Source organism: Muscardinus avellanarius (genome assembly GCF_963383645.1).
Source record: "Muscardinus avellanarius genome assembly, chromosome: 3".
NCBI classification, from domain to species: Eukaryota; Metazoa; Chordata; class Mammalia; order Rodentia; family Gliridae; genus Muscardinus; species Muscardinus avellanarius.
This window is the reverse complement of record NC_137788.1, coordinates 145,237,621-145,250,787: the sequence shown is the minus strand read 5'-3', so window position 1 is coordinate 145,250,787 and position 13,167 is coordinate 145,237,621. Positions and strand designations below refer to the sequence as shown.

Genomic DNA, 13,167 nt, shown 5'->3' with positions numbered 1-13,167 from the left:
ATTAGGTTTATCTAATACATTTAAAAATTTTTATCTACATAATTGGCATTTGGTGGGGTCAGAAAACACGCTGTATCTGAATGCAGATCCATCCTATCAGTCATTATCCTATAGAGTTAGCTTATTCTTGATCAGAGGTCTTTGGCCCAAATGCATTAACTATTTGTTTAGATACTCCTTCTGTGAATAAAGAATGTTTCAGCTTTCAAGGGCTTTAAAAAGCCTTCTTTTATTCTTTTTATGTGAAATTACTTATATGAATTAATTACTAAGTAGATAACAACTCTTCTATATGAATAATAGGGCCTTTTCAGGTTCAATAAAAGTTTGTCCTTATAAATTAACCCATTCAAGATACTCGGTGCATTCAAGTCCATGCATGTCCTTCTGTCTGTCCCACTTTAACCCTCACACACATCCAACCTGAATATGCCTTATTTTCCTAGATTATAGCCACCCAAGCACAAGGACCACCTCTGTCCATCTGTATTCAGTGTGTTGTTTAGCAAACACTTGTCAGCTAGATTAAAAGAATGTATAAAACTTCTTCTAAATTGGATATTCCCACTACCACCCCCTTCCATGCTCATGGCCACTTAAACAGCAAACATTCACAGCATAATGAGGTACATTGATGAGATAATGTTTATAATCATATAAAAGGAGCCCAATTAAAGTGCCCCATGTACAGAACTATGAAAAAAATGAAAGAAAACATATGCATATGCCTGGGTCCCAGGAAGGTGTTATAGAAGATGTACCTTAAAGTTGAATCTTAAGAAATGAGTGCAAACTGTGGAAAGGAGACCCAGGGCTGTTCTAGCTATGCCACAGTGTATAGGAGGCACAGAGCTGTGGGCTTATCAGTGGTTTTTGGAATTGGAAGAGGATGCACTGAAGAAATGGTGAAGGATGAGATGGGAAGAGGAGGTCACAGCCAGATGGTGAATGAAGGACTTTGGATATCCATATTTATCTCTTCTGTCACTGAGAACATGACAGAAGGTGTTTGAATGGGAAAGGAAAGGTGCAAGGTGCCAGACATATAATTCTGGTGGAAGCATGGGGAAAATAACATAGAGGATGAAATTGCTGAACTTGAGAAGCCGTGTTAGGCAGAGACTGAGATAAAACCAATGAGAGAAGAAAACCTTTAGGACAGAAAATAGTGGATAGTTTTGAAAGATATTTGGGGAATATAAGTGACATACTTGTTAGGTAGAGAGTGGGATAAAACCAATGAGAGATAATAAAAGCATTAGGATAGAAAATAGCAGATAGTTTTGAAAGATATTTAGGAAATATAATTGACATACTTGGTTATCTAGTTGCTAGAAAAATGAACAAAAAAGAGGGTGGCCAATATTTCAGTCTTAGGAAGCTAATGGATGGGGTTGCATTAATTTTTAAATTATTTAGAGAAGAGGAAGCATAGACAGCAGGTAATTTAAAAGGAGCGAACATGGGTTTATTTTGAACTATATATACATTGAGATTCTATAAAGGTAGCAGTAAAAAATTATAGCTCAGAAGAGAGCTGCAATAAAGATATAATTGCAGCAGTCATCAACATGTACGTGGTAGTTGAAGTCATAGAAGATGAGTACTGTGCTATCTCAGAGTATATTTTTGACAATAGTCCCTTTCAAAACTGCCAGGAAGCTTCCAGTGAAACAAATGATGGTGGTGGCCTCCTTGCTTAATAGCCTCGAATTCCTCATTAAAAAGCTAAACAAGCGCCGGGCATGGTGGCGCACGCTTGTAATCCCCGCGCTTGGGAGGCGGAGACAGGAGGATCGCGCAGTTTCGAAGCCAGCCGCGCGCGCTGTCTTAGGAGACCCTGTTTCTAAATAAAAATATAAAAATAGGTCTGGGAGTGTAGCCCAGAGGTAGAAGGGCTTCCAGGAACCCCAGTACCACCAAAAAAAAAGCTAAACAAAAAGAAATACATAGCAATTAATATCGCAGAAAAAAGGTAAGTGGGTAAGACCATACTAGGCACAATGACAGACGTTTCACAGAAACTAAAAATTTAGAAGCCAGGAGGAGATATTAAAGAGATAGGCCAGGAATTTCCACAGAACACTGGAACATGGATGTCAGTAATAAATACCCTGACAAGGTGATGATCCTCCTCTGAACGTAACCCTGAGCAAGCTAGTCTCAGGCAGGTTAGTGACACAGAGAGAAGACTCCAGATTCTGGAGTGGCCTGAGGGGAAAGGTGGACGTGCAGACCCAGGAGGCTGAGCACTGGAGCACCTCACATCCCGTGGGTCTCCAGAAGTACCTCACAGCTTGTCAGAATCATAATGTAGGTCAAGAAGAAACACACAGTCAGGAAGGAGAACCTTCAGTTCCCTCGGAGTGGAGAGTCCAGAGGACACAAACCTCAGAACTCTGGCCAAATAGTCGAATGCTTCTTTTTATAACCAGAGACCAGAGAAAGGAGCCTTTATCAGTGAGGATGAGATAGATGTTTGAAACGGTCCTCCCCAAACACTCCTTTCCTAAAAGCACAGAAATCAGTCTATTTAAGTTATATATGAGCATTAGCAAACCCCACATAAAGATACTGCACAGTAAAAGTATTAATAACCTACCAACATAACAAGAATTTGGCGTGATGCAGGTGAAAATATAACATTGTAAAATGAGCTAAGAAAACGATGAAAATGAGTCAAAAATAGAAAATCTAGGAAGTAGGACGAATAGCAGGGGAGTAAAAAGACAGCAGGCTGGGTTCAGGAAAGATTTAGACAACTAAAGGGAAGTTTTTCAGAATGCAGATTAAACTGGAAATAACCCAAGAATAGTTAGACACAAAGTGAAATAAGGAATAGATAAGAAAAGAAAGAAGTAAAAATTAAAGAGAAGTTCATGTGAAAATACACAGAGAAAAATCTAATGAATGTGTGGGCCCAGGAAAAGAAAATCACCAAACAATGTAACGGAAGAAAAGTATGGATAAAAGACTTACATTGCAACATTTAAGGGTCACTATGTATACCTGAGATCATTAATCCAGAATGGTCAACATCAAGGCAAATTTTACCAAAATGACTGACATTAGAGATGAAGAGAGATGTTTCTGTGGCGGGTGTGGTGCTGCACTCTTGTAATCCCTTTACTTGGGAGGCTGAGACAGGAGGATCACAAGCTCATGGCCATCCTCAGCAACTTAGTGAGGCCCTCAACAATTTAGTGAGAGTCTGTTTTAAAATAAGGAATAAAATAAGCTGGGCATGGTGGTGCACGCTTGTAATCCCCGCACTTGGGAGGTGGAGACAGGAGGATCCTGTCGAACCTTTGTTTCCAAATAAAAAATATAAAAAAATAGGTCTGGGAGTGTAGCCCAGAGGTAGAAGGGTTTCCAGGAACCCCAGTACCACCAAAAAATAAAAAAATAAAAAAATAAAATAAGGCTGGAGGTATAGCTCTGAGGTATATTGACCCTGGATTCAATCCTCAGTAACACACACACACACACACACACACACACACACACACACACACACACACAGAGAGAGAGAGAGAGAGAGAGAGAGAGAGAGAGAGAGAATGAGAGAATGAGAGAATCAGTAACACACACACACACACACACACACACACACACACACACACAGAGAGAGAGGAGAGAGAAAGAGAATGTGTTTGTGCATCAAGTCATTTATTAGGGAAAGAAACTGATTCTGAGATCAGGCTTCTTAATGATATGATTTCACACCAGAAAACAGGAACAATATAATTAATATACTGAAGGAAAGAAAATATGATCCACAGATCTTACACCTTGACAAACTGACCTTCCAGTTTAAAGGTTATAAGCGAATAGACACAAAGATGCAAGAACTCAAGAAGAGTATTGTTATTTGCATGAACTCTTTCTGAGGAAACGACCAGATGTCTATAGTGAAGCCATAGATGCTTCCGCACAAGGTTGCTACTTTGTGAGTGGTAATTAAAGGCCTTGATTAAGACACACACACACACACACACACACACACACACACACACACACACACACACAAGCTGTGAGCATTCTCTAATGACATTCTTACTTTGAACTGAGCAGGAACAGTCTTGTAAGACCTCCACCCAGAAAAAGAGGTTTACAAACAACACTAGCATTCATAATGAGGAGAAATATCTGGTCTGATACGTGAACAAAAATACCTCGGTGGTAGTGTAATAAAAAGTTGACACTGATTTTTATGATGTGGACCACTCTTAGACGATCATTTGACTTGTTAAAAAAATGATACTTTTGTAAATAGTAATTTTCAAATGCGTGTTCAAAAGCCTACAGAAAGCTTTTATCTGTACTGAAAATAATAATCAGGGCTTTCTGTCAACAGGATAATAAAGGCATTTTCAAAAATTCTATCCCCCTCCTTTGAAACCCAACCAAAAAACCACAAAGAGAATAAAAAGAGGAAACACCCTGTCTTCAGTGAACAATGAAATGGCCATGAGCCCAAACTATAAATTATGAAACACACCTGCCAAAGACCATAAAATCTGGATTAAAATGAGAGGAAAGCTTGAGAACTGACAAATATTTCCTCAGGCGCCAAGTGGGATATAGATTTCTCTGGGAATAATTGTAGCCATCCTGAAGGCCTACTCAATAGTTCTTTGATTACAGAGACTACTAGATCAAGGACCCAGAGCTACCTGAAAAGACAGAGTGTCCCTGCAGAACTGGTGGAGACAGAGCCAAAGGGGAGGCCATATTTTTATGCCTCCTCACCTAAGAAAGGATGCCAGAGATGAAGAGGTGTTCAGATATACAGACTGGTAGCTGGGTTATTATATAGTGAGCCCATAATTTACAAAACTCTTTTCTTAGCCACAGCAACCTTTCAATATTTTTTTTTTTTTTTTGGTGGTACTGATTCCTGGAAGCCCTTCTACCTCCGGGATACACTCCCACGGGCTACACTCCCAGACCTATTTTTTAACATTTTTATGTGGAAACAGAGTCTCTTAAGCCAGCAAGGCTGGCTTCGAACAAGCACGATCCTCCTGTCTCTGCCTCCCAAGCGCGGGGATTACAAGCGTGCGCCACCAAGCCCGGCAGCCACAGCAACCTTTCAATATTTTTTTTTTTCTTTTGGTGGTACTGGAGTTCCTGGAAACCCTTCTACCTCCAGGCTACACTCCCAGACCTATTTTATACTTTTATTTGGAAACAGGGTCTCTTAAGCCAGTGAGGCTGGCTTTGAACCTGCGCGATCCTCCTGTCTCTGCCTCCCAAGTGAAGGGATTACAAGTGTGCACCACACGCCCAGCATCACAGCAACCTTTCAAATATCAAAATATGAAGAGTGTTGTGAGGAACAGAAATGAGATTTTGTGTCAGTGTTGAAGATAGCACACTGATGTAAAAACTCAGAGGAGAAGGAAGATGGGATTTAGGGAAAAGAGCCTAAGCAAGCGTCACACAGTGCAACAAAGGTGTTCCAAGAGAGAAGTTCCAACCAACAGGTTTCATGTTCACGAAGAAGCCATAGTTGTGATGCCCAGGGGGAATGTGGCTCAAAAGCAAGATTTGTGTTTTTAAAAAGTATAAGAAGACAGAAGGAGAAGATAAGAAAACTGGAGCAGCCCGGTGAAAAACAAACAAATAAAAACAAGAAATAGCAGACATAAAAGTAACATTATAAGCAACAACATAAAAAAAAAAATACCTGCCAAAAACAGAAGTACATGGTGTACAGGCTGGAATAAATTATATAAGGTGATATTGAAAGGAACAAAGATATAAAATTGTAGCGGCAATGATGGGTACAAAAAAGATCAAACATGAACACAACTGATATTTATTGAGAACAAAATGAATGGAAGAGAAAACCAGAGATTAAAAATAAAGAGAACTAGCCGGGCGTGGTGGCGCTCGCTTGTAATCCCCGCGCTTGGGAGGCTGAAACAGGAGGGATCGTGCAGGTTCGAAGCCAGCTTCAGCTGGCTTAAGAGACCCTGTTTCCAAATAAAATATAAAATAGGTCTGGGAGTGTAGCCCGGAGGTAGAAGGCCCCTGGGTTCCATCCCCAGTAACACCACCAAATAATAATAATAATACTAATTAATAATAATAATAATAATAATAATAATAATGAGAACTGACTTGCTTTGGCCAAAGCTTTTCCCAGTGGGTCCCATGACACACCATGTGCCAAGAGAATATGACCATCTTAGACTGTGCGCATGAGGCGCTGAGATTGTTAGATAAAGAAGTAAGCCCCAGGCCTCTGAGCAGAAAAGGCAAACAAATCAACCATAAAGATTCCCTCCTGCGCCTCACAGGGTTTCACCAGAGCATTTGATACAAGAAGACAGTGGAGCAGGATCCAAGGAAGAAGAAGTAGCACCTGAGAATGTCATCTTCCTCCAGGTTGCTCTGCACGTACAAGGGCACCAGACAGGCAGGCAGGGGACCCTATTCGTGTGTGTGTGTGTGTGTGTGTGTGTGTGTGTGTGTGTGTGTTAGTGGGAATGGAACCCAGAGGCACTCTACCTCCAAGAGACACCACCAGCTCTCTTTTTTATTATTTATTTTGAAACAGGGTCTCACTGAGTTGCAGAGGGCCTCACTAAGTAGCTGAGGCTGTCCACAAACTGCGATCCTCCTGTTTCAGCTGCCCAAAAGCTGGGATTTCAAGCATGGGCCACCATGCCCAGCCAAGGGACTCTATTCTGAGGAGCCTTCCTTGAAAATCTTATAGGGCCAATGGGAGTCACAAAGATGATTTGAAATACAGAATCCAGGAATGCACTGACCCCAGTAAAAGAAGATGGATGATACGCAATGAATTCATTTACATCTAAAGATTAATCAACTGGCAATTACAGTTCAGGACAGAATATAAATAGCAGAAATCCTGATATCTCTTCGACATGAAAAATAATTGGGGATTTAGAGAGAAAAGGTGGAAAAAGCCTAAGTATGCTCACTGCCTCATTCTTCAGCACAAGTTCCCTAAATACTCTAAGTCAAAATATGTCTTTAAAAATGACTATCCAAGCACTGGGCGTGGTGGCGCACGCTTGTAATCCCCGCGCTTGGGAGGCGGAGACAGGAGGATCCCGCAGGTCCGAAGCCAGCCTCTCTGGCTTAAGATACCTTGTTTCCAAATAAAAATATAAAAAATATAGGTCTGGGAGTGTAGCCCAGAGGTAGAAGGGTTTCCAGGAACCCCAGTACCATAAAAAAATAAATAAATAAAAATAAATGACTATCCAAGCCAGGCATGGTGGCGCATGCTTGTAATCCCAGTACTTGGAGGCTGAGACAGGAGGATCTGGGTTCTCAGCCAGCCTCAGCTACTTAGTAAGGCCTTCCACAACTTAGTGAAATCCTGTATCAAAATAAAGAATAAAAAATCAGTCTGAGGGTATAGCTTGAAGGTAGAATGCCTCTGGGTTCAATTCCCAGCACCACACACACAAAAACAATGACTATCCAAATCTCTCATTTGTTTCTCTACTTTCTTGACCTTACACATTTTTTTTTCTTGTTTAGATATTTTTTTTTATTGGTGCATTATATTCATACATCATATTGGGGTAAAAAACTTGTGTGTAGAGACATGCACACATCACTGATTTAACCCCTACCCAATTCCCACCCCACATTCTTTTAGTAATTAATTATAGTAGAAAAATTGGGCATTCGGCAAATTCTTTAATTTTACTTTAATTTCTTTCCTAACATACTCAATAAAAGTGTATTAAATTTTAAAGTTCAAATCACATGTCTACACAATGATTGTCAAGTATAAATGCTATTTTTATATCTTGCAGTGTGGGAGAGTCTTAAAATCTTCTTGTACTAGTCAGCTATGCATTGCTATGATGAAATACCTGAGGGAATTAATTTGTGAAGAGAAAATATTTCCTTAACTCACAGTTTTTTGGGGGGCTCAAAATTGCATCAGCCCAGGTTAGTGAGAGTATAGATGATAGTGGTGGGATATCTGGTGGAGCAGATGTCCTGTCTTAAGCCAGGAAGCAAGGGTTGGGCATAAGTAGGGTAAAGGCAGGATCCATGAAGGCTATACCCCAATGACCTGAGCACCTCCTGCTGGGCCCCACCTCTTAAAGGCACATAGCACCTTTCAATAGCTCTACCCTAGGAATCAAGCCTTTGTATATCAACCTTCCTTTTTATACACTTTTAAGTTTATTAATTTTGTTTTTATGGATACACACAAACATGAGAATCAAATATATTAATGGTATACCACATGGTATCTAATACATGTATGCATTGCATGATGTTTAAATTAAGTTAAATGTATGTATCCCTCAAACATTTATGATTTCTTTTATGGTAAAAACATTAAAAATCCTTTCTTCTAGCTATTCCGGATACTAACTTGTCACAAGTATAATTTAAACTCATTTTCTTTCATTCTCTAGTTTGTCTCTTCTCTCTGCTAATATTTTCCTCTGCTGTGCAAAACCTTTATACTTTGATCTATTCCTATTTGTCTATTTTTACTTTTCTGTGATTTGGTGGGAGGTCTTTTTCAAACTTTAAAAAAAAACAATTCCTTGCCATTTCAAATATCTTAAAGCATTTTCCCTGTGTTTTCTTATAGTAGCTTCAAAACTTAAGGTCTTACATTTGAGTCTTTATTGCATCTTGAGCTGGTTTTTGTAACTGGTAAGAGTTAAAAGTTTCATTCATCTGCATGGGTTTCACAGCAGCATTCATGAGAAGACTGTCCTCTCCCCAAGCATGACCTTTGTTAAAGGTCAGTTGGCTCTAGATCCGTGAGCTTACTTCTAGGCTCTCTATTTGGTCTATGTGTCTATTTTTATGCCAATACCATGCTGTTTTGATTACTACATCTTCATAGTATATTTTGGAGTCAGTGTAATGCCTCCTGCCTTCCTTTTGCTAAGTGTTGCTTTGGGTATTTGAGGGGTTTTGTGATATACAAATTTCAGGATTGTTTCAGTTCTATGGAGAATATTGTTGGTATTTTGCTGGAGTACAATTTAATCTGTAGCTTTCTTTAGTAATCCAAGAACATAGCATTTTTTTTGTATGTGTTTTGCTTCAGTTTCTTTTTTAAAATTTGGAAACATGGTCTCTTTCTTTCTTTCTTTTTTTCTTTCTTTCTTTCTTTCTTTTGTTTGTTTGCGGGTCTGGGGATGGAACCTAGGGGCATTCAACCTCCAAGCTACACCCCCTGCCCTATTTTTTATTCTTTATTTTGAAACAGGGTCTCACTTTGTGACTTTGCTACTGTTGGCTGGCTCAAGATGTTTATTTACAATTTGTGTTTCAGTGCTCGGTCAGTTGTGGAGCTGGAATCCAGAGGAGGAAACAGGTGTGTCAGAAACTGACGGCCAAGGGCCGGCGCCTTCCACTCAGTGAGACAATCTGCAAGGACCTTCCAGGGCTCCCGCTCGTGAGATCGTGCCAGATGCCCAAGTGCAGTGGTACGTGTGCTGGTCCTTGCTGCTGCAAGATGTGCTGACTCTGTATTCAATCCTTTCATTTCCCAAGGGCCAGGGTGCTAATAACCTGGGGGCAAAGCCAAGCCAGCAGGACCTAGGCATGTTTTAAGCAGCAAATGGTAGAATGTGGAAGACCAAGACCCACTTCTAAGAAAAGTCAGTTTTAAGAAATGCACATCCAATTAACATGCATCTTTGAGGCTTCTCCCTGGGGTGTGTAGTCTCTACTATGATTTCTTCCACTTAGAATTGACAAGTGTGCCTTGTAGAAGGTAAGCAGAAAAATGCCCTGGCCTGCTTTGCCAGTGATGTATTTGTATGCATTCTACTAAAGGTAGAAGAGCTTAGGTTTTTTTTTTTTAATATCAAAATATTTTTTCTTCTGAAAGATCTAAAGCCAGCAAGCAAGCTTGAAAACATGACATGCCTTTGGTTTACAAAGCTGGTAGTTTGGCTACCTCTTCAATGAATTATGAATAATAGCTTTCATAGGGTTTATACTATGACTTTATTCAAAACTAATATGCATGGAGCATTCATCTGTTTTGTCAGTGTACATGAGTGGATGCATATTTACAAGTGCATATGTATGTTCCATGTAAAAAGATCACAAGAAAGAAATTCAGGGCTGCCAGGGAAGCAGTTGAAAATTAGGCGGCAGAGAGGTGGTAGGCAGTAAGGAAGAGTGACACTGGGAATGATAGTTTCTGAATCCATTTCCTGTTTTATTTTTTACCACCTTTAATTATTTGCCTGCAAAATAATATTCATTACCTCAGGTTCCCTCCTGAGCTTGCTTATGTTATGAAAAAAATCAGGGTGAACAATTTTTAGTTTTATGCTGTGTATGTGTGTGTCTTTAGACTATTGTCGGCTTACCTGGAGAAACTCAAAAAGTAAAATTATAAACCCATTAAAAGTAAGAACATTTATGGGGCACTTACTGTGGGGAGCTCCTTGAATGCAATATCTCACTGGAAGACAATTGTTAGTTTTCCCTGTTTAGAAACAAGGAACCTGGAACAGGGCAGGTGTGTGATTTAACGCCCAAGGCTCATGGCTGCCAGTTGGCCAGTTGGCCTGTTTAATCCCAAGTCTGCCTGATTTGTGTGATTCCTGAGCCCACATTCTTAGCTGCTTCTCTCTGCTGAGTCATGAAGAACATTAGTATTATTTTCCCTGGAATCCTTTGAAAACAAATTCTCAAACCCTCAAGGTTCCAAGTGTTCCAGTCCCCAGGAAGTTGGGGATGTCTGTGATTAGTGGCACACGGTTGTTCTTTGCTTGAATTGCATATCTCTCTGATAATTTTTTTCTGACCTTTATTAGTTGTGGATAGCTGTGAACCATTGTGATTAGATTATGAACTGCCATGGAGAAGACTGAAATTAAAGTTGCACTGGCAGCTTCCTCTAAAACAATAACAATGACATATGGGGATACGTGGTGGTTATCAGGGCGTGCAGTGTGGTACAAGGTGAAATTATAAATTATATTAATTGAACAAAGTTAGAAGTTTTAAGGGGGAAAAAAGAACAGCAATATTTCCTCTTTAGCCCACCTTATTCCCTAGTCTGCCCAACACAAAGGTCAAGGAAACAGACAAGAGATAGGAATGAATGTTCCTAGCTGCAGCCTGGCTTCAGCCTCCACCTTCTCTCCATGGCTTTGTTTTGACTGATCAGTTCTCTCTCTGTGCTTGCCTAGAGCATCCTCTCCTTCCACCCCATCACAGATCCCAGCCCTGAGCCTTGTGTTCCTGAGCCTCCCTGCTGCTGTCTCCGAGCCACTGTTCTGCTATACTATACATTTAGTGCACAGACTGCCCTTGCCCTACCTTCTAAGGCACCGTGCACAGACCTGTGAGACACTTTCTAGCTCTCTCCAGGACACACACCAGGCCCAGCCTTCCTCTCCAACATTTGCCAACGTCTAGGACAACCAACATACGTGTTGATTACCTTCCTAACACCTCATTCCCCACAGCCCTGTCCACTCTCCTGACCTGGCACTGTGGTGCAGAGACACCCTGGACTTCCTGACATGGGTGCCCAGAGCCAGTATCTTGCTCATTTCCCACTGCCACCCATCACAGTCCCACTCATTTGACTGAGGCCTCACTGTGACCACAGCTCTGCCGGAGGACTTTGTTGTGCTCTGCCTCCTTGTCTTGTACTAGCAACCCGTCCCCTGAGCTGGTGTTCCCATCACCTACTTAACCAACCTACTGCTAAGACCTTAATGCTTGTCTGTGGCTTACCACCTTGGTCCCTGCTCATCTCTGACCCTGGTGCCACTTCTCAAGTGACTTTGTTTTGTTTTAATTCCCTGGCCTGAACTAATGGAATTTGTTTAAAAAAAAAATCCTATCACCATACTGATGAGACATAGTTTGTATTTATGCTGTCTAATTTAGTTGGGCAATAGAACGGGTGTTTTTTTCCTAAGAATGTCCTAGACATTCACCATAGCCTTGCAAGAATACTGTCAAAAAGGTATTTTTTGAGTGTATTTTTTTTCTTAGTCATTTTCTTTTTGGGCATGCAGACATGAAACCAAAGACAAAGACAGACCTTGCTAAACAGGGCCCTGAGATCCTCAGTGTTCGGAGAGTCTATATTCAGACCCAGGAAGAGAAGCGTATTAACCTGACTGTCGGTAGCAGAGCCTACTTGCTGCCCAACACATCTGTGATTATTAAATGCCCAGTGCGACGATTCCAGAAATCCATGATCTTGTGGGAGAAGGATGGCCGCTGTTTGCAGAATTCCAAACGACTGGGCATCACCAAGTCAGGCTCCCTGAAGATCCACAGTCTCGCAACCCCTGACATCGGCGTGTACAGGTGTGTTGCAGGCTCTGCGCGGGAAACAGTGGTTCTCAAGCTCATTGGGACCGACAACCGGCTCATTGCACACCCGGCCCTTGGAGAATACACAAGGGGGAATCCTGCAGCGGCCCACAAGGGAGCCAAGAGCCTGGGAGCCATGTGGGACAAAATGCGCCAAAGGTGGAACAACAAAAATGAGCTCGACGTACATGATGGTCAGATGAATAATCGACCCTTCCTGCAGGCGCTCTTGGGTCCCTGCAGCAATTCTGTGGGAAATACAGATGCCTGGAAGTTTAAGAACAAGCAGTTTGAAGCAGCCGTCAAGCAGGGATCCTACAGCATGGAGACAGCCCAGTTTGATGAGCTGATAAGAAACATGAGTCAGCTCCTGGAAGCCGGAGAGGTCAGCGATGACTTGGCATCCCAGATGATATACCAGCTGGTGGCTGAGCTGGCCAGGGCACAGCCAGCACACATCCAGGGGAGGGACATCCGGAGAGAGGAGCCTCCCTTCTTTCAGCTCAGGCGTGGGTCAGAAAGTGTGCCCCAAAGCTCAGGAGGAAAAAGCTCTGTCAAGCTGACCTTCGTGCCTTCGGGACCCATCCTCATGAGGCGAAGCCAGCCCCCTGCAGTTTCATTCAATAAAACAATCAACACAAGGATTGGAAATACAGTCTACATTACACAGAGAACAGAGGCCATCAACATACTCTGTGACCTTATCACCCCCAGTGAGGCCACTTATACATGGACCAAGGATGGAGCGTTACTTCAGCCCTCAGAAAAGTAAGTAAAGCGAGAATAATATGGTGGATGTTATAGGACCTTCTTGATGGCTCTCTTACTTTTCTTGAAAACATT

General features: G+C 41.5%; 1 protein-coding gene across 1 annotated transcript in view; it reads left to right on the top strand.

Moving 5' to 3' along the window:
- Positions 1-13,167, top strand: part of LOC308260840 (endophilin-A3) — a gene marked incomplete at both ends in the record, with an annotated part of 376,419 nt that overhangs the window by 323,229 nt on the left and 40,023 nt on the right. Inside the window, 2 exons of the mRNA XM_080692395.1 lie at positions 9,302-9,455; positions 12,021-13,092. Of these exons, the coding sequence (XP_080548521.1) occupies positions 9,302-9,455; positions 12,021-13,092 (1,226 nt within the window). The remainder of the gene's footprint in view (positions 1-9,301; positions 9,456-12,020; positions 13,093-13,167) is intronic.